General features: G+C 39.8%; 1 protein-coding gene across 2 annotated transcripts; it reads right to left on the reverse strand.

Annotated features, from left to right (window-relative positions):
• Window positions 1-6853: 6853 nt before the first annotated feature.
• Window positions 6854-19893, reverse strand: VAM3 (Syntaxin/t-SNARE family protein). 2 transcript variants are annotated; one of them, XM_087661141.1, is made up of 7 exons: window positions 19312-19893; window positions 8459-8552; window positions 8217-8356; window positions 8050-8130; window positions 7764-7921; window positions 7372-7500; window positions 6854-7281 (listed from the first exon to the last, which is right to left on the reverse strand). In XM_087661141.1, the coding sequence occupies exons 1-6, from the start codon at window positions 19497-19499 to the stop codon at window positions 7388-7390; spliced, it is 774 nt and encodes a 257-aa protein (XP_087517267.1). In that variant the 5' UTR covers window positions 19500-19893; the 3' UTR covers window positions 6854-7281; window positions 7372-7387. The 2 variants fall into 2 exon arrangements, with proteins under 2 accessions (XP_087517267.1, XP_087517266.1); XM_087661140.1 differs by having other exon boundaries at window positions 7400-7500; window positions 19312-19891.
• Window positions 19894-27645: the final 7752 nt, after the last annotated feature.

A 27645-nucleotide genomic window follows, 5' to 3' on the forward strand; every position in this document is an offset into this window, starting at 1 on the left:
TTGCAACCTTGAAGAATGCGAGCTATGGAGTTTATGTCCATTTTTTCTCTCCCCCTCATCCTAATTTGTTTACACAATAATCACAAAAGTCAAGATCTAAAATTTTAGATAAGAAAGATAGTTCAAATGACACAAAGCTTTCGTTCTAATGACTAATATATGTCCCAAACAATGAGATAGTTTTTCAGTGATAGGTACAACATGATCTTTAACACTAAAAATATGCAAAGTATACAAAGTATCTTGTTTTTTCCCTTTAGCCATAACAAGAGATCCCTTGCAAATATTTCATACATGATCACCAAAGATCACTCTATAACCATAATCATGAAGCTCTCTTGTACTAAACAAACTTTTGTCAAGTTTGGAACATGTCATACATTCCACAATACAAAAAAAGAATCATTTAGTAATGACAAATATATATCCAAAATGCCAAAAATGTGGCATACATAGTTATTTCCACGATGGATGTATCCTTGCTTTCTAGCATCATAAGTAGAGAATTACTCCCTATATGCAATAACATGAAACGATGCTTTAGAATCTATAAGCCAATTCTGAAGCATGCCATTATAAGCTGTCCTTTTTTGTGCATCCTCTCATATTACAAAAGTAGTATTTTATATCCTTTTTGCTATGTGACTTGCTTATTAACTTGCCTCCCACAAGAGTTCCCCCTACTATTTGACCTTTCTCACCATAAGTTCACTGGAGCTCTTTGACCACCCTACATTTTTCTTTCTATTTGCCTCCTTGGTGAGCAAATTACTCTCAATATTAGCACTTGTAAAACCAACTACAGGTCTGAAGTTACTAATGATTGGTAGTCTTGAAAGTATTCCAACTCCTAGGCAAGGTAACTAACAAGAACATAGCCTTCACTAAATCATGAAAGACAATCTTCTAAGATATCAATTGGCTGGAAATGGTGTTGAACTCATTGAGGTAATTAGACATCAAAGCATCGTCCTCCATGCAGAGATCATTTTTTTTAAAAGCCAATAAACCTACAAGGCTACACTTTCTTTTTCATATAGGTCGCTAAGCTTTTTCCAAATGCCATATGCACTTGCCATGTCTTTCACATTAAGGTACATGGATTTTGAGAGTGTTAACATAATAGTGGAGCATACCAACTCGTCCAATTCCTCCCATATATCTACATCCATATCCTTAGACTTCATTCCACTACATTTGATTGGCTTCACATGCTTCTTTTGGACACATACATTGTATATTTACTCTTTTTAATATAAAAAGTTCATACCATCAAGATTTTCAATATTGAACAATGCATTCTCTAAACTCATGAAGAGACCAAAATGAGAAAAGTATGTCAATAGACCAAAAACAATAAGCAGTACCTAACTACAAGCTCAAAATAGACCAATTGACTCTACAAATGGAGTGCCTGCAAAGTGGCTATCCAAATATCAAACCAACATAAAAATGATACAAAAATGATATTTCAACACTCCCAAAGGTATATAAAATTTATGCAAGAGCTAAAATAGTGGAGTCCCAGTACATAAATTTTGCCTTCACAAATCAACCTTGGTCTGAATAATCTCTTCAAAACAAGCATAAACCAGAATGGAAAATCCTTCAAGTTAACAAATCCATTGAAATATGTGTACAATCCAAATCCTAAAGTAATCTGGGAGCCTCTAACTACGAGTTGCTATCCAAATCAAAACTATTATATTCTGTGCATAACAAATAATTGAAAACTATACAAAATTTTAACTTTATGATTACTTACATCTATAGCTCTCATCGTGTTCTTATTTTGGGCTATAAAATATCTTAATCCAATAACATATGCAAAATTCAAAGCCAAAATACAAAAGTGTTGCTAAGTTATCATAGCTATTCTCATGACTTCTACAATATACTCTATATCAACTCAAAGTGAAAAAAGTGAATGCTTGAATATATTTTTACTTTCTCCTCTCTTGTATATACATTTGAGAGGAGGAAAATGAAAGAGAATGTTGATTTCTCTTCTCTTGAAAAGCTTCAATGTTGATCAATCTCTTTGAGCATCCAAAACCTCTTTCGGGCAACCAAAGCCAAAGCTCTTTTGCATCAATTCTAGCCACTGATGGCTACCCAAATGGAATCAAATCAAGCTATTGTGACCCTACCTTAAACCTCAATGGCTCAAGCACCAACTTTACTCAAATCTAGATCCTGACAATGATAATACTACGTCTATTGATGTACAGATAACAAGGATCAATGTTGAAGAAGCAACTCGAATCCTTAGCCTTTGCAATAAAACTTCACTCCTTATGCTCTCCCTTTAAGCATGCGCTTCCACAAAATACCAAACACCGCTTTGATACTAGTTGATGGGGAGCCAATGGCGGGATATGAAGTAGAAGCTATGGAGTGCAAGAGAGTTGAGAGAGAGAAGAACATAAGAGAGTTATGTGGGTATAAAATGAATGGTACCCTTATTCTTTGTTATCTGCACTTATATATGAATGTATTGTGTGTGTATATACAAGGGGTGCCTACCTGTCTATAGGCCATTGGACTTTATCCCAACACATGGTAGACATGCTACTTATGGTATGGATTACACACTATTCTATAGAAGTAAATACACATTATTCCTTGGTGGGCAACTTCAACCCTCTTCATCTTTCTAGTCCAATCATCTAGCCTAGTTACAACTATAAAACCCTTAGGCTCTTGTGGGTTTCCCACAATAGATTAATGCTTGGCATATACTATTAGAAAACTCACTAACTTTGCCCATTTTCAACACTCTTGTGCAAGACTTTTTTCTATATATATGAGTTTAGATTTACATTCAAGAGAATATACAATGTGCATGGCATTGAGTCAAACTCTCAATTTTTGAAAAATATTCCAATAGGATATAAAGATTTGACTAAACTTTTTCTAAAGGATTCCATTTCCTGAGATTATTGCTAAAAATTTCAAAAATTTACTTTGTCACTTTTCAACACCTAATCAGTCTTCCTTCTTGCCTCTTTTATCTTCCAGACTACTATGTTTCTTTGATTGGCTAGCTTCCATTGACTCCTATTGACCTAGCTTTGACCACCTATGATGTGTTTCTCTTTGACTTGTACCTTTTTCCATTTTTGGTTAATAGTTGGCTTGTACAAAATGAGATGGATAAAGAAAATTTCCCTTGGTATCATGTTTCCCAATAACTCTACTATGGTCCTCAACCAATATTAACCACTTTATCCATAATGATGAAATCTTTAGAAGTCTATGGAACAATCTAGAATGCTTCAAGTCTAATTAAACCGATATCAAGTCCCTCATAAAGAAACCCCTTCTTCCTAAAATAGTCAAGTGACTCAAAATTGCCAAATGCAGAAGGGAATATTCAAAATAATGAATATCCTTGTGGGATTTTTGTTTCACTATCAAACAATTTACAAACATGGAAGTGAATGATAGGTAAGTCAAGAATAAGCTTGAAAAGTTGAATGGGTTGCACTTGGATCTAGATGCCATAGTTGCATTCCTAAAACATCTCATTATCCTCTCCATCAACTACTACCTAGCTTATTGGAGATCTTCCAAGTCTACCTTTTGTGTTATGTATAGCAACAACAATAATGATCTCAAACTTGTGTAAGTGGCAATGGATACTTACATAAAATGAAGGGAGATTTAAGTATTCCTAGCATCTCCTAGATGGTTGGCAATCTTGTTTTCAACTAGGTTATTGGGTGATACATGTTCCCAATTGAGAGATGGCCCATTATCTTTTGAGACATACCAAGACTTTTGAATTAGAGGCTCCAACAACAAGATAGGACCCTCACAATAGACAGTCACATTCTCCAAACTCCATTCACGTGTGCTATCCACTAGCCAAAAGCTTCTAGACTTCTTTGTTCCAAGTGAAACCCTATGAAAGCTTTGATATAAATAATCACTCCCTCCCTACCTTCTAATCATTTATGTGATGCACTATAAACAAGGCAAAATGACTATAAAAAGGAATAAAATGTTTTGGTGTAGTCTATGCGTTGGGAACTTGAAAGACTAATATCCTAGTTGATTCTCAAGAACAATCTCTAAACTCTCAAACAAAACCTTGACCTTGTTAGGAGGAGAGCTTACCTAAGACCTCTCCACTAAAAGGGAAGGCATTTCAAAGCCCCCTACTTTTTAACCTAGAGCTCTAGTATGAGAAAAAATAAGCCTCTCCCAATTGGATACTCGGAATGATGACTTAATGTGGCATTACCTCGGATACATGAGATCCAAACAAGAGTTAGCATCATGGCATGCTAAAGATGTTTAAAGGGTGGAACCTCAATTAAAAGCACATGCATACACAATACGATCGGATCATAAGTATCTTTAATTGAAAGGCATACCAATTGAGTTTACCAGCTCCACCCCACATGGCTCTATCTCCTCTTTCTTTCTTTTTTTCTTTCTTTCACATCGACATATCCCCCACTTTTACATGAGGGCTTATTCACACAAACAAGCTAACTGGTTTTATTCTCCCTCATCACCTCCCCCTAAGATGAAAGGATAGCACCTAAGGGTGAGGCTTAGGCCAAAGCACTTGCCCTAACAATGAGATGAACCCAATGACTTTCTCTATTGTCTTGGTATCATCACCCAAGTCAAATTGAGAATCAAGCTCATGGGGGGAGTATTTAGGTCAATGAGTTTGCAATTTGAAAGTAGAGAATTTGGACAGACTCCCTAAAGTGCTTCCATGCTTGGCAAGACTAGAGGGAAACCTAGCCCAACCAAAGTGGCTACAACCAATAAAAATATCGCAAATGAAGTTAAGGAAATAACCACCAATGAACAACATCAAGTATACAATAAATTGAAATAAGAAAGGGGGAGGCAAATCAACAAGTACAATTTTTTTAGTAGTTAGTGAAGCTCTGTATAGGACTTAGTTGCTTTTGATTCATTATATATTCACAACCTTGATAGCTTTAGTGGTTACTTTTCATTTTGTGCAAATGGTGCATTGGCATGGGTTTCTTTTTATGCCAATGGCTTCTCAAAGTGGATTGTAGCTAAAAACTTTGATTTGTGTCACTTTGTCCTCTTATATGCCTTTGAGGCATCCAAAAGGACGTTAATGCATCTCTCTCTCTCTCTCTCTCTCTCTCTCTCTTTCTCTCTCTCTCTCTCTCTCTCTCTCTCTCTCTCTCTCTCCATGTGTCTGTTCCTTCTCAACCCACCACTTCCTATATGTCTATTTCTTCCCCTCCCCCCCCCCTCCCCCTCCCCCGCAAAATAAGGGTCCATTCACACACTTAGGCGTGAGTGGTTTCTAATTTCCTTAATCACCTTACCTTATGGCGCAAAAATTCACCTAATAATAAAATATACCACAAACTTTCTCAACAATTTTAGCATTATTGCTCAAACCAAATCAAGGGCCAAGTCCATGGCAAGAATACTTGCACAAATAGTTTGCAACCTAAAAACAAAGAATGTGGTTTTGAAAGACTCATTTGCCAAAGTGCTTATGCACTTGGTGAAGCTAGAGGGAAAACTAGCAACAAAGGAGACTACAATCAATAAGAAGTTTGAAGATGAAGTCCAAGAAATAATTACCAAAGTGCAAGATGAAGTATAAAAGAAAATTGAAACAAGGGAGGAGACATATCAATAAGGTATGACAAACATTATATTTTGAATAGTTAATGGAACTACATTGCGAGATAAGATTGCATTCCATGCACCTTTAAGAGGTCTCCTTGAGGGACACCCAAACTATGGCCAATTTTGGAAGAAAAAGGATTCAACTTGACGATACTACGGAAGGTCATCAAGCAAGGAAAGAATCAAGCAATGTTAAGAGTTTAAAAGCATGGAATAAAGTCAAAGTATTGAAGCAATTGAAGCATTTCAAGAAACCAAGTTATGGATCAAAGATAAGCTTACATCAATACCAAGATCAAGATGCAAGCAACTAGACAAGAGCCTAGAGCAACAGTTTATGGAGGTGGCAAATTCATCATAAAGGAGTTCAAAAAGCCTAAGCACTAAGTGAATTTTGGGCTCATGATGCATTTACTAACTTCATAGCTCTGGAAGTTGGTTTTCTTTTTGTGTTAATGGCACCTTGATACAAGTTTTGTCCAATACACCTTTGAAGAGTCTAAAAGGAGACTCTTTTTTTCCATAATAATCTCTCTCTCTCAAGGTAATTGTATTAATTACTATGAACATTAAAGACGAGTTACAAGAGAACTACATCTAGGCAAAGAAATTGAAGAAACCACAACATGCCAAGAAGCCAAAACATCCTTAGAAATGAAGCCAAATATAGAGCAGCAAAGCTCATGCTAGTTTCTATAATTAATGCACTTCTCCCCACAATGTGCACTTTAATGTCATTTCAGTCAGCGCAAAGGATTTTTCATGTACCCAAAGGGCAATCCTTGCATGTTTGACAGCCCTTTCCCCATTTAGACCCAGATAGCCCTGGCAGGATTGGAGACTCAAACGATGAGTGCTCTTGACTACAAAATAGTAAGAAAATACCTTCAAAACTTTTGAAAAGTTCGTTCAGAGCATCTTGTGAGATTGAGATATTGCTCTTCGTGTTGCTACATTATAAAGATTATATTATATGACTGACTGAATATGAAATGGCAACTTGCAGGAACAAAATTCCCAGATATTTGGATCTTTTTAGAGCATGTGCACATGCATAGAGGCAAGAAACCAAGGATGCTGTCCAAGCGAAAGCATGCGTCATTAACAACAAATTGAAGTCCACCACGCAATCTTACCATAACTGCAAACGATATGATGCATACTAAACATAGACATAAGTAAACAAAATGAGCATGTAAGACAGCAGTTACAACAACAGAGTGATGTATTGCCATCCTGAGCACTAGTCCCAAGATAACAATGGAGTGATGTATTGCATGTGCTTATACAACAGGATACTGAAATGGCATGTCTTGTTGGAGAAGAATTTCCAGGGCTTAGTTCAACTGTGGGCAAGATATTTCAATGGTATATCTTGGTAGAAAACAATTCGAAGCACAAACTAGGAGGACTGTTGACAGTTCTTGGTCTAAACCAACCTATGTACAGTGTAGAGCATGTCGCAGAAAAGTAAGATAGAGCTCCTGCACATCCACAAGCAATATCATTGATGCCGGTAAAGGTTAACACAAAGGGAATGGCAATCCAACTGTCCCCTGAAACTGCAGATCATGCTGCAAGTACAATTATAAGAATCAGAAGCCCCACGCCAAAGATCACAAGGAGCAAGCAGGCCTGCACAAAAGTTTGGGAAAACAAATTATAGCACTCGTTCTACTCTCATCATATCTCGTAGTGGAATTCAGAGTCAGAAAAATAGACAACTTAAGAGCAAGGCCATTCAGAGACACACCAGGGATGAATTGGACTTCTGGCTTTTTGCCGCCTTTGAAAGCTGTCGGTTTGCTTGAACTGTTGCAGCATGTGAACTTCCAATATTTGAGTCAATGTCATCTATTCCATGAGACAACAATCCAGTATTAGAATTTTGAGCAGCTGTCACTGACCACAGGAACATTGCTAGTAAGGTGCTGAACACGTGTGCACTCTTCATCTTAACACTTAAAAACCACACTGGTATGTTTAGCAATTGGACACTGTTCAGTATTAATGTGGCAAAAATAAGTGAAGGCACCTACCAATCAACCACACTGGTTATGTTTAGCAATTGGACACTGTTTAGTACTAATGTGGCAAAAATAAGTCAAGGCACCTACCAATCATAATGCCTTGTTCATGAACCAAAACTGCAAGATCTTTGAAAATCTCGTTCACTTCTCCAATTTGTTGCTGTATTTCTCGGATACCTTGATCACGTTCCTCAATAAGCGCTTCATTGAAAACTATTTCATTATCCAGTAAAAGCACTTCTTGCCTGCCAAGCAAGTTACCACCAATTTAAATAAGTTCCAAGTGAAACAACCCAAAAACGTTCTATCAATAATGTAACTCTATTGCAACAACCCAAAAACGTTCTATCAATAATGTAACTCTATTGCACACCTCCTTTGCTCCACCAGTAAAGCCCGCTGCTCCTGATTGTAACTGTCTTCTGCTTTAAGGTTCAGCTCACTTGCAGTGAAACTAGAAAGGCATCATAAGGAAACTGTAAAACATTATTGCAGTAAAAGTCTATATCCAAGGGCAACAGAGAAGTATTAAAAACACACTTAGAAGGCAAAACAGCCTGTGGAACAAAAGGTGGATAAGCTGTCTCTCGTTCAGCAGCTGTTCGTTGTGCTTTCTGAAATTCTTTCAAGACAGCTTGAAAGTCTTTGGCAAGTTTGGCATCTGCTATCTTTTTGGCAGGCTGGCACCCAACAAAAAGATGGAAAAATGTTACATGGCCAAAGACAACATACTCATGCCTCTGTACACTCATGCATCTGCACACCAGAATAACTCATCTTACACTGACTTCAGTAGCATGATCTGTATCACTCGCTGCCTTAAGTTTTGCAGAAGTTTCTTTTGCTAGCTGTCCAATATGTTGCCTTGTTTTATGTCTGCAAACAGTAGAACATAATCAAGGATTAAAATATGCTCTCCACTGTCATAACCACCCTATAGAGAAATTGCAGCCCTTCAATACATTCCATACTTAAGAGGTGCCATTAACGAAAGTGTCCATTAACATTTATCAAGAATCTCTCTGGAAACAATCCAGTGTGAGGACCAAGGTTATGTATGGGTATCGCACAACAGATGCAAGTGGATATCTACAACACTAGATGGAACTGTTAAGTAATGAACTAACAGAGTGGTTTACTTGTGCACATGTAGATACCAAGCAACATACAGTTACCTTAAGAGCATTACAAATGTTTCCTTGGAGGACCCAATGATAAAGGACGGACAGAACAGTACAATATTACTGCATGGAAAACCCTAGATTGTAACAAAAACCCACCATCGAAGAACAAGAATGCGCTCTCTTTTTTGTCATACTGTTGTATTATTGCCCTTAATTGCAATCAAAACCCACCATCAAAGTACAAGCATGCAGAAGGTCCTAGAACTCTGTCTATGAGCTTGAAAACTAATTGATGAACTAATAATAAAATTTATGGACCAAATATTTCTGTGTGGCTGCATAAATCAAGTAAAGATCATGTTAACCTTTAATGCAAATCAAGGAAAGATTATATGAACCTTGCTACGTTGAAGGACATTACGCGTCCAAAAGGCTAGAAGACAATAATTGCATGGAAAGAAAACTCTAGTGCTTCATCAAAGTGCGTACCTTTCAAATATGCTAGCATGCACAATCTGAGAAAGGATAGTTGGGCACTCTCTCTTTATTCTAGCAATGCATAAGGACTCTTTCACATGGGCACCTAGACCTGGGTGTATGCTCATATTTCTCGATATCCGAGTCCTCAACTCCATGCAACACATGCACACATTTAATACTGCTATTAGGAAACTTCAGAAGATGAAAACCCGCATCATTGAAAATACACAAATGCGAGTACAAGTCTGTCTCATAAGAGAGATGAAAGGGGACATCTCGAAAGGAAAATCTAACTCAAGACCAAAACAAGCTTCATAGCAGAGGAGGTGCCTCCAAATTCATTTATTAGCATCTTCTTTACATGATGCTACTGGTTGAATGTGTTGGCACTAGCAAAAGATAAAAGGCACATTAGTTCACATGCTAAATCTGAGGACCTGAAGTGAAAAAGGAAAAACAGGTTCCAACTAGCTAGGAACCTCCTCTTGACATAGTGGTAGAAGCTGAGGGTGTCACTGATGCAACCAAGGGTGGAAAAACTCCAGTAAAAGATAAGTTCACCACCATCTGTAGTCCCATATAGAGACCAGCTTGCTACTGAAACCCCCTCTAGTCTAGGAGGCATCCACCCAACCATCAACAATACTGAATATCCCCTACTCCAAGTCATGACCTCTTGGCAACAAGATCACATCTCCCTCAACCACCATGGTGACCAAGAGGACCTCCTTGGTAAGAAGAATTGAATGCACAAGAAGATGATGCCATGGCCACATGGACAGCAAGAGAGAAAGACTCAAGAAGAGAAAGAATCAAGAGGGCTGGAGAGTGTGTGCAACTAGGAGACAGGCATAGGCCAAGAGTGAGAGTTCAATTCATTGGAAGTGGGACAAGCCAAGCTCTACAAGACAACGTGCACAAGTAAGGTAGGAAAAAGACATTTGACGAGGCATTTTAAACATCCCTATCCACTCATCCCCTTATGAATTACACATCCCTATCCACACATCCCACTTCGAATATTAGCCTCCAAAGACATTTATTAGCGTCTTCTTTACATCCACTTCCAATATTACACATTCCACTTGTTTTTGGAGGCAAGGGCTGTGTTTCAATGTGCTAAGGGCTCAAGATGGCCGTCCCCTATGACTATGAAAGCCAACTTCAGTTGGTTGTGTCATCGCACACACATCACAAGCACACAAACAAATAGGCCAAATCAGGCAGATGCTGGAAATTGTTCTAATACTTCTGAGAATTGAATATTTCAGCTCTGAATTACTGACTAAAAGTCTGTTTAATTGTTCAGGATGCCATCCGACCAATGAGTCAATCCATTGCCGTCTAAGCATTTAATACAGATGTGTCAGGCTGGATGATTAGACCACTACTGCTACTGCTTTTGCAAGAGGACGTTTTTTCTGGAAATCAGGTCATGGCAGCAAAAAGATGGGTGGTTTTTGCTGTTTACAGTTGCATGCGACTATCCAAAAGATTTTGATGCAGTCTACAGCAAGGATAACAATCGCAGCTGTTGTTTGAAGAGGAGGAATCGGTCATTTCTGCATGTGATGCTGTCACAATGCAGCATTTATGATCCATGCAGCATTTTGGATAAATAAAGATGTGCCTTTTAAAGTTCTATTGCTGTCAACTCATTCCAAAAGTCAATCCTTGCTGTCATTTTGATTTTTCATGCAGTCATGGGTAATGTTTGACTCTTCTTCTTCAATCCCCATCATGTCTAGGCTTTGATACACGTGGTATCTAAGGCTAATAGTGACTACTGTCGTGTGCAGAAAACTGGGTTTAGAAAGAAATTCAGGTTGTATAAAATAGGTGGAAGGTCCCCCAGCTTCTCACAACTTTTTTTTATTGGTTATCCTTTGATCCTTTGTAAGTTAATGCATGTTTGCCATTATCCCTTTTCACACGCATTGTTCACACATTAATCAGCTTAGAGCCTATAATTGTTTAGCCTTGGACCATGTTCACGGGAATAATTTACATGTGCATAATAGTCATGTCCCCTAGCCCTTGTGTGTGTAATTACCACACAGATTACCACACCTTTCTAGTGTTTCCCCATCATGTTACCTCAATCTATGTGACACTATCTAGCATGCCATGGCATGTGACACGCATTTAGTTGTTGCATGGTCTGTGACCCTCTCCTGCAACCTCATTGTGCATGGCTACAACAATATCACGTGCACCCTTTGCACTTGGGACACACAACACGCCAAGACAAACAACTAGGCACAACTACATTGTGATCAGACTAGGATATGCTAGTAACCAGCCACCTTGAGCCACTCGGTGGTCACTTAGTCCCTACCCCCTCTAGAGTTCGGGATGACTTGCAAGAAAGATGGACAAGTGAGCAAATAAATAGACAGCACCTTTCCCTAGACAAGAATTGTTTGTGAGAGAGATTCAACTTCCATGCATGTCAGCAACATCTTTCACTCAGCTCATACCTTGCGTTTCAACTAGTGAAAAATGCCAGCATTTGTGCACAGTCAATCCACTTCAAGCCACCGTTGTGCTCAAATTTGTTATCAGCCCTACCATCACATCACCATTGCCTGCTTCAGCTGTCATTTGTGCTTAGTTTTTCACATTTTCTGCCACGTTTCTGTAAGAAGTGGAGCAGCAATGGAAGCGTAAACATATGCTGTAATAAACTGCTGAAACACAAGGCAAAAGAGAAAGGGAAAAAAAGAACACAATACAAATGAGATCTCAGATGTATGCTCAGGAAATGGAATCCATATATCAGACACGAGACTGTCACATACAACAGTAAGTCACTCGCTGTGTGGGCACCGGCACCAGCTCCTCTCTCCACAAAACCTCCACATGGTGAACTAACTGACTAAGAAGGAGGAGCCCATAATATATAGGCATGAATAATGCCATAAAATATGTCAGGTCGGCCAACATTTAATGCTGGCCCACTAGCAACAATAAATGCCATAAAGCATAAAATGCTACATAATAAAAATGCCTAAAATATCTACATAATGTGCCCGTACATGCTTAGACTCACACATGAGCTGACATACTTTGCTAACACCCTCTCTCAGATCATAGGCGATCTGATACAATACAATGATACAATGATAAAGGACTCATCATGGTCCATACAATAGAGAACCACCAAGTAGAACCATGGATACCCAGGCAGTGGGTGATCAAGCCACCACCAAGGTGCCTCAAAGAGAACCTGATGTCAATGTCGATCGTACCAGCTCCTGATCATAGCAGCTCTCAATGTCTGTCAATAATGCCGTTGATGTAGCACACGTGACCATCCTATCACCAATGCCACAGCGCATAAATGACCATGGATCCCCCTCCTTTGGCCAAACCGCCAAAGTGTCCCCTCATGTGAGCTCCAAACGAAAGCCACCCGCTCTTTGTCAAATAACCAGCCCATCAAGAACCTGGATGTCAATCCTAGCTCCAAGATTTGAACCTACCAGACTTCGATCGATGCATCAAGGAAGTCCCTCTCTAGATAGCAGAGTATTTGTCAGCTCATGTGTGAGTCTGAGCTTGATCTGGGCTGGGCATTTTTATTAGGTATTTTAGGTATTTTTCTAGTGTGGCATTTTATGCCAGTGGAGCATTTTTATGCACCAGTCGGCCAGCATTAATGCTGTCCGACCAGCATTATTGCTCCCCACTTTTTCAGCCTATTTATACTCAGTGGCTCCTCCTCAGTCAGACACTTCATCTTCACCATCTGCAGACTCTGTGGAGAGAGGAGCCAGTGCCAGTGCCCACGCAGCCAGTGACTCACTGTTGTATGCGACTGTCTCGTGTTCAGATATATGGATTCCATTTCCTATGCATACATCTGAGTTCTCATCTGTATTGTGCTCTTTTCTTTTTTCTCTTTTTGTCTTGTGTTTCAGCAATTTATTTCAGCACATGTTTATGCTTCCACTGCTGCTCCACTTCTGACATGGTATCAGTTTTCAGGATTTGTGTTTCTGCTATGTTTTCTTGCTGATTTCAGGACTGTTTTGTACCCCTGCTGATCAGACGACTGCTGTCGCAGCCAGGCGACCTGTTTTGGGGCTGTTTTCAGCCTGCGTTTTTTGCAGTTTTGCCATCGCCTGCTGCCTCCGCACCCTCTGCTGCCTGCGTTTTTCATCTGCAGCTGCTGGCGACAGTTTTCTATCTGTTTTTTTCTCCAATTTTCAGCCTGCGTTTTGCTGATTTAGCATCTCTCGTGGCTGGGTGACTGTTACTTCAGGCCGTTTTCTCTGTTTTTGGCAGTTTTTGACTGATTTTTTGACTTTCTGCAGCAGATTTTGTCTTCTATTGATCAGATTTTGGGTTCTATTGCATGTGAACTCTCATTTTCTGTAGTCTGTGCTTGTGTTTTGGCTGTGTTTCCTCTCTAAATTCCATCTCTTCTCTACTTCTCTTCTTATCCTCTCCATATGGCTCCTCCGTGCACTTCCACTGATGATAAGTTACATGGACCTGATTATCTCACATGGAGTGCTGTCATGAAAGCTTGGTTTTGTGCAGAAGAGGCTATGGTACATCGTCTGTGGAGCTATTGCTCGACCTCTCTGTCCTTTTCGTCTTCCTGAAGACTTTGATGAGGACAACCATGAGGAAGCGGTGCTCACATGGGACTCGGACGATGCCCGTGCTTACTCGGCGTTGCTTCAGTGTATTTCTAAAGCGGTCTTACCGGCGGTTACCTCCTGTAGGACATCTCCTGAAGTATGGCAGAAGTTGCAGCAAATGTACGAGGCACCTTCCACCATGCGGGCCGTCACACTTTATGGCCAGCTCCAGCAGATGAAGTTTGAGCCGAAAGATACTATTCAGTCTTTTCTTCTTCGTGTTACGCAGGTACAGGACCAGCTTCGGCACATGCAATCTGCTCTTCCCGAGGTGCATCTTGTCGGGACGGTTCTCTACAAGCTCCCCCCAGAGTTTGATGGAGTGGCCAATGCTTTGCGGGCGCAGACATCATCGACTCCTGTCAGTTTTACACATATGACCTCGATGCTTCTTGAGCATGAGGCATCCTTGAGATTACAGGGGCGGCTTCCGGCACATTATGGAGGTGAGGCTTATGTAGCTTCAGAGAGGGGTGACGGGAAGAAGAAGTCGAAGGCCCGGTGTTACCACTATGGCAAGAAGGGACATTTGCGGAAGGACTGCAAGAAGTTAGCGGCTTCCAGGAAGAAGGAGCAGAAGACGAAGCGGGATGCTGACTCTACCGATGAGTCCTCTCCTTCCTCAGACTCCGACTCCGATCCTCCGACCAAGGTGAAGTCCAAGGCACGGAAGGGATCCTCTTCTTCGGATCACGGGAAGGGCTTGGTGGCCCCTTCCTCGGCTGCTTTCTAGTGGTGGTGATGAGGTCATCCCTTACGACTCTCTTGTGCCAGAGAGGGAGTGTGAGCGGGTGTTCAGATGGGGCAGCCGCGCCTCATCTATACTTTTATACAGGTGCACAGGTTCCAGAGAGAGACGTTCCTGACGCATCAACTTCAGTCTGGTGGAATCAAATCCTAGAGCTGGGATTGACATCCAGATTCATGCTGAGCTGGTTATCTGACAGAGAGCGGGAGGCTTTCGTCTGGAGCTCACATGAGGGGACACTTTGGCGGTCTGGTCAAAGGCGGGGAATCCATGGTCACCTATGTTCAGGGGCATTTTTGACAGGATGGTCTTGTATGCTACTGCGAGATATTGGTGATGGACACAGAGACATGCTATGATCTTCTCTATTTTCAGGTGTTTGGTACGATCGACATCGACATCATGTTCTCTCCGAGGCACCTTGGTGGTGGCTTGATCACCCACTCCTTGGGTATCCACGGTTCTACTTGGTGGTTCTATGTTATATAGTTTTTGATCCCTTTTCATTGTACTATTGTATTGTATCAGATCACTCATGATCTGAGAGAGGGTGTTAGCAGAGTATTTGTCAACTCATGTGTGAGTCTGAGCTTGATCTAGGCTGGGCATTTTTATTAGGTATTTTAGGTATTTTTCTAGTGTGGCATTTTATGCCAGTGGAGCATTTTTATGCACCAGTCGGCCAGCATTAATGCTGTCCGACCAGCATTATTGCTCCCCACTTTTTCAGCCTATTTATACTCAGTGGCTCCTCCTCAGTCAGACACTTCATCTTCACCATCTGCAGACTCTGTGGAGAGAGGAGCCAATGCCAGTGCCCACGCAGCCAGTGACTCACTGTTGTATGCGACTGTCTCGTGTTCAGAAATATGGATTCCATTTCCCGTGCATACATCTGAGTTCTCATCTGTATTGTGCTCTTTTCTTTTTTCTCTTTTTGTCTTGTGTTTCAGCAGTTTATTTCAGCACATGTTTATGCTTCCACCGCTGCTCCACTTCTGACAACGTCACCATCCTATCACCAATGCCACAGCGCATAAATGACCATGGATTCCCCTCCTTTGGCCAGACCGCCAAAGTGTCCCCTCATGTGAGCTCCAAACGAAAGCCACCCGCTCTTTGTCAAATAACCAGCCCATCAAGAACCTGGATGTCAATCCTAGCTCCAAGATTTGAACCTACCAGACTTCGATCGATGCATCAAGGAAGTCCCTCTCTAGATCCTATGCATTTAGATATAAATAAAGATGAGGTGCGGCTGCCCCATCTCACCACCCTCTCACACTCCCTCTTTGGCACTGGAGAATTGTGAGGGATGACCCCATCACCACCACTAGAAAGCAGCTGAGGAAGGGACCACCAAGCCCTTCCCACGATCTGAAGAAGAGGATTCCCTTCCGCGCCTTGGACTTTACCTTGGCCGGAGGATCAGAGTCGAAATCCGAGGCAAATGATGACTCATTGTAGGAGTCCACATCCCGCTTCGTCTTCTGCTCCTTTTTCTTCCTGGAAGCTGCTAACTCTTTGCAGTCCTTCTGCAAATGGCCCTTCTTGCCACAATGGTAATACGGGGCCTTCGACTTCTTCGTCTTCAAACCCCTCTCTGAAGCTGCAAGAGTCTCACCTGAACCTCCATAATGTGACAGAAGCCGCCCTTGTAGTTGCAAAGTCACCTCATGCTCAAGCAACATCGAGGACATATGAAGAAAACTGACAGGAGTTGTAGATGTCTGCACCCGTAAAGCAGTCACCACTCCATCAAACTCTTGAGAAAGCTTGTAGAGTACCGTGCCAACGAGATGTTCCTGTGATAGGGTAGACTACTTAGTCCAAAGCTGGTCCTCGATCTAGGTAACTCCAAGTAGGAAAGATTGAATCATATCTTTGGTTTCAAACTTTAGTTACTGAAGATGGCCATAGAGAGTAACCGCCCTCATGGTGGAAGGAGTCTCGTACATCAATTGCAACTTCGACCATACATCTGAAGCTGTCCTACAAGAGGTGACCGCCAGTAGAACTTCTTTGAAAATACATCGAAGTAAAGCCGAGCAAGCACAGGCATCATCCGAATTCCATGTAAACACTACTTCCTCATGGTTGTCTTCATCAAGATCAACTAGAACAGGAGAAGGCCATTGAGAACGTGCAATAGGCCCCGCAAACCACGTACCATAACCGCTTCTGGATGAACTAGGCCCTCATCACCACACTCTACGTGTGATAATCAGGTCCATGGAACTTGTCATCAGTGGATGTGCATGGAGGAGCCATCTATGAGGATTTAGAAGAGAAGTAGAGAAAAGAAGGCATTTGGAGAGGGAACACAGCCAAAACACGAGCACTGCAAAAAAACAAGAGTCCACACATAGTATAATCCAAAATCTAACCAAAAGAAGACAAAAACTATTGCAAATAATCAAAAACTGCCAAAAACAGCAAAAACAGCCTGAAGGTATAGTCGCCCAGCCAGTAAGAAGTCAAGAACACCAAAATACAGACTGAGCACTACCAGAAATAGGCTGAAAAACCGTCGCAACAGTCTGAAAACTGAAAACGCAGGCAACAGAGGGGCAGTAGACAATAGGCGATGGCAAATCTACAAAAAACGCAAGTAAAACAGGTCGCCTGTATGAAGCAACAGTCACCCGATCAGCAAGGGTGAAAACAATCCTGAAACCGGCAAGAAAACACAACAGGAGCATAAATCCTAATATCTGATACCAAGTCAAAAGTGGAGCAACAATGGAAGCGTAAACATATGCCGCAATAAACTACTGAAACACAAGACAAAAGTGAAAGGGAAAAAAAGAACATAATACAGATGAGAACTCAAATGTATGCTCGGGAAATGGAATCCATATATCAAACACGAGACTGTCGCATACAACAGTGAGTCACTAGCTGCGTGGCCGCCAACACTAGCTCCTCTCTCCATGGGACCTCCAAGTGGTGAACCAATTGGCAGCAATAAATGCCATAAAGCATTAAATGATACACAATAAAAATGCCTAAAATATCTACATAATGTGCCCACCCATAATACATGCTCACACTCAAACATGAGCTGACATACTCTACTAACAGTTTCAGCAGTTTGCTTGTATTTCACTAGCTCAACCAGCCATGATGCCCTATCTGCTATTGGTTTCTGACTTGTATTCAGCCTGCTGCCTACACTAAAGCCCTCGCCTCTTACACATGCATGATTGGATAATGAGCTCATCATTCCAAGGCAATCCCAAGTCAAGTTCAATTGAGTCCAACTCATCATTCCAATGCATGTGTGATTGGATAATCACCCCTCATGCAACACGTGAGGTTTGGGATCAATATCATCACATATACACCAAGGAGCAAGAGCACACTCACTTGCAAATGAAGGCTAAGCATAAGCACACTAGGCATTGATTCCAATGCATGTGTGTGACATTAAGGTAAATCAAGGGGAACATGCACGAGGATGACCGTCCGGGCTCTTGGGCGCCCGAAGGGGTTTAGGGGAGCCTAGAACCAAAGAGAGTCCAAGAATAGTAGGACTCACCAATTGGGACTTGATGATTGTGTCTTGGTACCACTCGACTACTGGAGCTTATGCACCTATAAGAAATCAGATAACGCTTGCTAAAATGCCCCCCTTACTTCACATCTCAAAGTTCTAAGCTAACTCAAGATAACTAGATAAACCTTTGGTTAAAGATTACGCTCATCCCCTTGAATCTAGTGGGTCAAGACCTCATAGAAACACTATGAAGGCCTTGCCATTTTGCTAATTGTAAGAATTAAAAGACTTGAATAGAGTCTTGCTTGAGAAGCTTCAACTCATCCTCCAACCAAGAGGTATTGCAATGGTGTAAACATATGATGGATGATACTTTTCTTCTAGTTTGTTAGATGTTAACAATTTCCTTGCTGGAAACAAACATATCCAAATAAATACACATGGAAATTGCAGAGCTAGGTGGCACGTGCTTGGACTACTTGATCTTTGGCTACTTAGCAAAGTGGAAAATCAAAAGCTTGTGAAGTCTTGCCATCCGCTGTACTTGTAATCGCTGGGACATAGACAAAATCTTTGTACATCCAAGTGTACTATCTTTGCACATAGAGGAGCACCTAAGCTTTGAAAGCGGGATAGAGTCTCAGTTTCCACATGTTCAGATTATAGACTTAAAGATCAGATGAGCAATGATGAGCCTGATCAACAAATCAATCTCAACATGTAATTCAAAGAACTCACCAGCAGATTAAACTCAAACACAAACACCTTCACTAGAAAAGGGTTTTCATCCTTGCACAGCATGGTGTGCACTCTCACCACCTCTAGATGCACAAGAGTACCTCCACTTCTAAAGCCACCATCCAGTTCTCTATTTCCACATTTTTATTTATTAACAAATAATGACCACTACTCCATTCCATACAAAGAGCTGATAAAAGTTTCTAGACCAAGAGAACACTCCGAATATAATTGGTAAATATATATATCATGATTGTATTGAAATTAGGCAAACATCAACATCACTGCACTGAACTTGAAAATATATTCTCCCTATTCAAACCTTCTGCACATACAATGTAAGAAGCATAATTGTGTCAAATGCATATAAAGAGAATGGAAGATGCCAACTTACAGCCTCTCTCGGAGTTCAGGTGTATCTTTAGGAGTGCCTAGGGTATTCACGAGGCGCTTGAAGGTGGAAACAGATGTATTAATCTGAAAAATACCAGCAGCAACTGCCTGGCTGGGCTCCTGTTTAGTATCCAGCAAATCCTTCCTAACAGGAAAAGGGGATCCTGCTTCAAGGTCTTGGAAACTCATCCTTGAATATCCGGCTTAATCTGTATCCAATCTTGCGCGAAAGACTGTTTATGGCGTCTTCGCAGATCAGATGATCCAGAAGCACAGTACTGACAAATCATAAAGAATCAGACCTCAAGTGCATGGTGAAGCCTGCCGCATTATATGCACTGGAGAGAAAGAACCTGTAGATAGAAAGCCAGGGTTAGAACTTATCAAATTGCATATATTTGAGACAGGGTGGAATTTGTCGGATCGGGTCGGTCAATGAAGCAGCAGCACGATCTCGAAAAAGCCCTGAGGCAGAAATGCAGACCCGGGGTACACAGGCAGACGCACACAGACACAGACAGACAGAGAGAAAGAGAGAGGCCCGCGTGAATTGTAATGCTTTCCCCTATCACGCTTTTCAGCTTGCCTTCCAGGTCATGCCACCTCACACCTAAACTTATTTTCAGTACAATGTGAATTTCCCCTCACCCCACCTCGGCCTTATTAATTAATCTTTCCATTAATTGCAAACTATATGTGTGTAGAGAGAGAGAGAGAGAGAGAACCTCTTTAATGCTATACTAGCATTTTGCGGATTTGCGGACATTTTACGTGCATGGAACGCTAGGCTGCTTTGTGGCAGTTTCATTGCCTCAAATCGGCAAGCAAAAACAATCTATTTCTCTCTCCTCTTTTCCCTCTTTGTTTCTTTTTTTTTACCCTCTCTCTTTCTCTCCCCCCAATTCCCTATGTCTAATTTTCTCTTTATCTCTCTCTTTCTTTTTTTTCCTTCTATTTTAGTTTATTTTTACTCCTTTCCTCGCTCTCTTTCTCTCTCTTTCCCTTTTTATTCTCTTTTCTTTCTCTCTCTTTCTCCTCTTTTTTCTTTTTTTCTTATTCTTCTCTCTCTTCATTCTCTTTTTAATTTTTTTTATTTTCTCTCTCTCTCTTAAATTTTGAATTTCCTCTCTTTATTATTCTCTTTGTGTTTACATTCTCTCTCTCTCCCCTCTCTTTTCCTTCTATCTCCTCTATTTTTTCTTCTCTCTCTCTTTTTAAAATCTTTCATTTCTCTCTCTCTCTCTCTCTCTAGGTATGTAAATTTTATATTTTCCCTATATATAATTCTCTCTTTATGTTCATATTCTCTCTTTCTTTTCCTTCTCTCTCCTCCTCTTTTTTCCTTTTTTCTTATTCTCTCTCTTCGTTCTCTCTTTTTTTAAAATTCTCTTTCTTTTAAATTTTAAATTTTCTCTCTCTATAATTCTCCTTCTTTTCTCTCTCTCCTTTTCTTCTCTCTATCTCTCTTCCCCCTTTTCTTCTCCCCTCTCTTTTCTTGCTTTTCCTCTCTCTCACACATAAATTTTATGTTTCCTCTCTCTATAATTCACTTTCTCTTTGTTCCCCCCTCTCTCCCTCTCTCCTCTTCTTTCTTTTTTGCTCTCTCTCTCTTTTTCTTTTCCTCTCTCTTTCTCTCTCAAGTTTTTTTCTATTGCGCTCTTTTCTCTCTTTCCTTTTCTCTCCCCCTATTTTCTCTCTCTTTCAAATTATATATTCCTTCTCTCTCTCTCTCTCTCTCTCTCTCTCTCTCTCTCTCTCTCTGTCAAAAACTTTCAAAAAATGTTTAATTTAAAAAATACTATTATATTTTCTCTTTGCCCCCTTTCTTCTTTTCTTTCTCTTTCTTCCTCTTCTTCTTCTTCTTCTTCTATCTCCCTCTCAAGGTGTGTGAAAAACTGTCTAAAAAACTTTAAACTAAAAAAAGCTTTTAAAAATATCTAATTAAAAGGAAAGTTTAAATTGAAAAGTTTAATCAAAGAGAGAGTGTGAGTTAGAGAAACTTTTGATTTAGAGAGAGAGAGAGAGAGAGAGAGAGAGAGAGAGAGAGCCTAGGCCCTACACATGAGAGAGAGAAAGGGGGGAGGGAGGAGGAATTTAATTAAAAAGGGGATGGGGAAAAGAAAGTGAGAGGTTATAAGTGAGTGAGAGGGGAGGGGGTTTTAATTTGAGAGAGAGAGAGAGAGAGAGAGAGAGAGATGGGTGGGAGGGAGGGGGGGGAGGAGGGGCTTTTAATTAAAAAGGGGAGGGGGAAGGGAAAAGGAAAGATTGTGCATGCATGAGAGAGAGGGGAGGGGAGGGGGTTTTAATTAAAAAAGAGAGGTTTGGAAAAGGGGGTAGGTTTGGGAAGCCCTTTAGAGGTTCGGGGCTTTCCGAACCTACAATGAAAATAATATAGTAGTAAGATCGTGCAATGATTTTTTTATATTTTCTTAAATATTTATACTCAAGAAAGATGAGTGGGACATGTGCATTAGTGCACCATGTATCTTCTCTTGCAACACCCTTAGCCCAAGCATGCATGTCATGCATCCCCTCTTCCTAATGTCTAGGGCTTGTTACACATAGGGGTAGATGGAAAACTTTCATGAGAAAAAAGGAGTTTGTAGTGCCACACATCAACATTTTATTTACTTCATATTTCATCCAAATGGACACTTTTAGGCAAGGGATCTCCCCTACCTAGATTCTATCCACATCCACATCATTAGAAGATAACAATTATTTTCCAAGATGTGCATCACACTAGCGCCAATCACCTTCTAGGAGGTACTTATTACCAGTGGGGCCAAGACCGTTTAAGTGATGAATTTGGGTGCATAGGTGGGTAAGCAAAATTGAAGACAAATTTTGCACTACCTTGGCTATTTGAGGCACTGTGTAACAAACCTGAATACGTGCTTAATCCACTATACAGAGGCTCCCTTGTGAACCTAAGGGGAGATCTGTGCAAATGGCCTCCTCCTCTACCCCCTCCCAACAACTGATGGGAAGGAGGCCCTAGCTCAATCTTCTAACTAGATCATGTTTGACTTCTTCTTTGTCAACCATCATGGATGCATGTCTGAAAGCTTACAACACATTGATCATTTACATGCGTCCTTTATTTCTACACTAGGAAATCCAATATATAAACTATTATTCAATTTCGCCATTGCCCCTATCTCGGAGGTCTTGCATCATTGGTATCACTAAGATACAACACAACCAGGCCCAATAACTAGCTATAGAGGACTCCATCAACAAGACCCATATCAACACATGTAGCCTCATATGGAACCTCACCCAGCAAAGTGTCTCCCCACCTAAAGTGCATTCTCAAATGGTCCATGACCTAAATTGCTTTCTCTTTTGTTATTTGTTGGGTTACCCCATGCACCATTCCCACAAATGCAAGTGATACTTGGCAACCATCCTAGAGGAGAGGAGGAGATCATGGAGGCTCAAGAGCCTCGCATAAGGAAGGAATAAATCAATGGATTAGCTTTTATCAAGCTAGGGTTCTAATAAGGTGATGTCATGGTGCCACACCCCCCATAGAATATTTAAATGCCTAGATTTTAAAAAATCAAAAAAATGGGTTGTAGAATTCTAATTTCTTAGTATCTCATGAATACTTATCTCTTTCATCTTTGAAATTGTACAAATGCCTTTGACCATTCAAGCCATGGGACAATACATGTTAAAAACCTTCCCCTCCACACTTGCAATGTACCCATTACACTACTCTTCTACTCTTAAAAAGGCATGAATTGTGAGTTGCCTTTGTCAAGCATAAGAGTTTTCAAGTTCAAGTTTTCATCGAAGCAAAATGATTCACTGGATCACTCATAAACCTCTAAATAGCTCAAGATGAGTATACACAATATAAATATAAACCCAATTCCTCAAACATAGGAAAATTCAACAATTCAAAATGGCATTCCCAATGACAAAATCAAGGGAAAGTGATAGTGTAGTTACGTTTGGAATGAAAAGTTAATTGTTGTAATATGTTACGACTCATTGATACAATGTTGAGAGCATTCTAGACCAAATCCCAAGATCTTAGTGTGAAGTGGCCCCTTGGAGTCTTAACTTTAGAAGGGCCACTTAAGAAATAGAGAGGGAAACTTTTAGGCCCAAGATTTTGGGATAGTGCACTAGAGGATAGACTTTAAGCAAGAATAGATCTTCCATTAATAGAAAAAAGCAAATGCTATTATTATATTGAGTCATGCAACACCCCCCCAAACCATATAAGCACCCTCTTATAACCCACATCCATCATTTGAATGATTAGCAAGATATCATTGTAGTGACATCATGAATGGGTGCCCAACCTCCCATTCACCATTCCTCTTCGCCTCTTTTTCAGTAGTCTCCTCCTCTCCTACATCATGTTATATTGATCTCATTTGTCACTCGCAATCTCCTTATTCTTTCTTCTTCTCATATAAGCCACCCAACTAATAAGCATATTTATCATCCTCCTTACTTATCTTATCACCTCCCCTACTTATACAAGGTGGTGTTCCTATGTAGAAGTTTGGGAGCTAAATTGAGCAAGGAGACATTATCAAATTCTACTTGGAAAAATTCAATGCACCATTGTGGATCTACATAGTCCTTGTTAGCACTTGCAACATTGTAACAAACTCGAGAATCTTAAGCATGTTAAACAATGTAGTTAAGAGTTATAATTATGGCCCTAAAGAGACAAAGAGATAATGCAAGCAAGCTCATGAACAACAAACTCATAAGCAAAGTAATTGTGCAACCTCAAGTTGTGGCAATTACTCAATAATTTGATGCTAGTGTAATTCAATGTGACAACAATTGGCTTGATAAGGGTAATTAGGTTTGGCATTAATTGAGCTATAGTATTTCCAAATAAAATTAATCATTGAAATTAGTAAATCCTCTATTGAATTAAGCTTGAGATGCTAATCATTGTCAATTAGAAGGGCTTAAAAATAACTCAAAAGCCCTAGGAAAAACCATTACAATAGCAATAAGTTTTGATAAATAGTCAAAGTTAAAATAGTAAAGTTAAGCAAAAGCAAGAAAAGCTAGTAAGAAGAGCAAATGCCTTGATAGGAATATTAAATAAGAAAAACAAGGGTAGAGTCATGCATATTATGAATGCTTTGTTTAAGAGAACTTATTAAATTATTGTCTTTGGAATGACTATTTTTATTTGTGGATGTTATAATTTATCTTGGATCCATGCTTATAACAACTAGATAAGGAAAAGATACAATGCTAAGAATTATTGGTATCCCAAATCCAATGAGCCATGAGCATATTGGGGGATATTGAACACTCATCTTCAGGGATGAAGGACTCCACCTAGGTGGGGTATGAGTGTCTTTAGAGATAGCTCGAATACTTACTAACATGCCAAAGGATCGAGTGATAACTACTTCATGATATAGAATGTCTCTTGAGGCATAGGAGAGTTTAGCCATTCTCTAAGCTCATAACTCTCCTATGGTTAGTGAAAGAGTGTGATCACATACAACCTAGCCTCGTGGGTTTACAAGGTCTCAACTAAGTGATGGTTTTGTCAAGGATTTGATCCACACATACACATGTGCATGTGCATGCAGACACACACACACACACATCTACATATAAATATACATATAGTGTTCCAATGTGTTTTCTTCCTAAGACTAAAGAATTACGTTAAGGGATATTGTGTAATGGTAATAAAAAGAAATATACTTGTATATATCTCATATCGTTGTAGCATAAACTCATTCAATAACTAAGATAAAACCATCAAGGAAAGTGGGTGACTCCAATCGTGATAATTGGTCTTCGTAAATGGGTGGACCTAATAAGTTGGGAAACTTTTTGATATTAGGTTGGTGCACAGATCGGATGCTGTATGCTCGCGTAGTGAGCGCTAGAAGGTCCCCAAGAACAAAAGAACTCTACTTTTTACACAAAACTCAAGGTAGAAAGCATGCACGACATGAACAAGAGACCAATTGGGTGCAATCTCCCCCCATGCCTTGTGTGAGCACTCCACAAAGCATGTATTTTATGTATTAATCATCTTCAAGCTCAAATAATAGCCCAAATTACAAAATAGCACGCTTTTGGCTTTTGAGTTTGCTTTAGTGCCAAATAGAAATAAAGCTAATGGGCGGGCACCCAAGGAGTCAGGCATACCCAATACAATGTTCAAATACAAATATCATAATCGTGCGCCCATGTGCATACAAAATAATAAATAAATATCCAACGCCTTAATAAATAGGCACGACAAAATATAGGCACCATGCCTAAGGTATGTGCCCATCAAAATATAAGTGATAACTCGAATACACGCTATCCTCCAATGCTTTCCACCGCCACTGCTGTTATCTCTACACATCAACTGAAGCATTCACAATCGTTAGCAAAATAATACAATTAAACAGACAAAAGTGAATACCTAGTAGTCTTCAGCTACATAAATAAATCAACTAGTTAGAAATCAATCCTAACCTTAATTTATCACGAGTGCGCACTCTAAACTCATAAATGTTTATTAATTTAATATGTATTTTCCGGAATTACCCGCTATGGAATCACCCATGTACACACTAAATTAACGAAACGCTCGAAAAGGATAGGCGTCCCCATTGACTTCTCGCACAAAGAATCCACTTTGTGTATGAGCGCCGGTAATAAAAGTTTATGGAATCCATCATAAAACCTCACGGAATCCACCGTGAAATATGCCTCCTGGCATCATACCCCTCGGACAATTGCTATTAGCTCAATGTGGAGCTAACAGAGTGGGAAAATCATTTAAGTCTCTAGCGTGCATCCATTGGGCCTCTTCAGCATGATGGTTTTTAAACTTGACCAAATATCTAGAATATCTACGGCCAGTTCTAGTGGTCATAAAGTTAGTATCTATGATAGCTTCAGGCTCAAGGATTTCAGTCTCTTCATCTAGCAAAGGTGGGTTTTCATAAACAGGGTGTACAGGTAATTGGCCTCTAAAGGGTTGTAATAAACTAATGTGAAAGGTGTTGTGAATTTTCCAATGTGGTGGTAATTCTAACTTAAATGCATTGTCATTGATTTTGTGAATGATCTTAAATCGTCCATAGAATCTAGGTGCTAATTTCACAACTGGGTGTTTATCTACACTTTGTAATCTGTGTTTCTCTATTCTTAACCAAACATAGTCATCAACTTTGAAATTGATGGCCTGTCTTTTCTTATTGGCTTGTTTTGTATATGATTACTGGGCTTTGGCAATCATGTCTTTAACCTCATTAAAAAAAGTAGCGTGCATGTTAGCAATATCATCAACACTCTGAATTCTATTTGATAAAGATGCAACAGGCGTAGACAATCTATAACCATAAATCACTTCAAACGGTGCTTTCTTTGTAGCTGTGTGTGGTGTATTGTTATATGCAAACTGCAGTAAATGTAAATGTGTATCCCATGTCTGTGGTTTAGAAATAGTGTAAGCACGTAAAAGATCTAAAATAATATTGTTAGTGGCTTCTATTTGTCCATTAGTTTCGGGATGAAATGCAGATGAGAAATCAATCTTTGTTCCTAGGTTAGCAAACAAAGTAATCCAAAAATTATTACAGAATCTAGAATCACGGTCAGAAATAATAACTTTTGGTAATCCATGATTAGTGAAAACAGTTTTAAAAAACAATTGTGCTGCCTGAGATGCTGTTAAAGTTTTCTTGCATGGAATGAAATATGCTTGTTTACTAAACCTATCTACAACAGTCCAAATCATATCATGGTTAGCTTTAGTATTAGGTAAACCAGTAATAAAATCCATTGAAATCTGTTCCCATGGTCTTGATGGAATAGATAAAGGCATAAGTAAACCATATTGTTTACCATGATGTCTCTTAACTCTTTGACAAACCAAACATTCAGAAACAAAGCTAGATATATCAGTGTCCATATGCAGCCAATAAAAATCTTCAGTCAATGTACACAAAGTAGATATAATACCTCTATGACCTTGATATGGAAGACAATGAATCTCATTCAAAACAAAAGATCTAAATGGAACTATAACACATAATCTCTTTTCATAAAACATGAATCCATCATTGTAAGATAGTGAATCAATAGGAATCCAGTTATTTCCAAATAATTTATTCCAATCAGATTGAAAAGTAATGTCCTGTGATAAGTAACTTTCATAGGAGTTAGAGAATCAAATGATATGATAGAGATATTATGAATGGTCGGTCTTCTACTTAAAGAATCAGCTACTACATTCTCTTTTCCTGGTTGATATTGGATAAGGGGATGAAAACTCTGAATAAAAGCTGTCCATTTGATATGTCGGTCAGATATTTGGGGTTGACTA

This window comes from Lygodium microphyllum, chromosome 21 (genome assembly GCF_053477565.2).
Source record: "Lygodium microphyllum isolate KBCC chromosome 21, Lygodium_microphyllum_v1.1.10, whole genome shotgun sequence".
Lineage (NCBI taxonomy): Eukaryota > Viridiplantae > Streptophyta > Polypodiopsida > Schizaeales > Lygodiaceae > Lygodium > Lygodium microphyllum.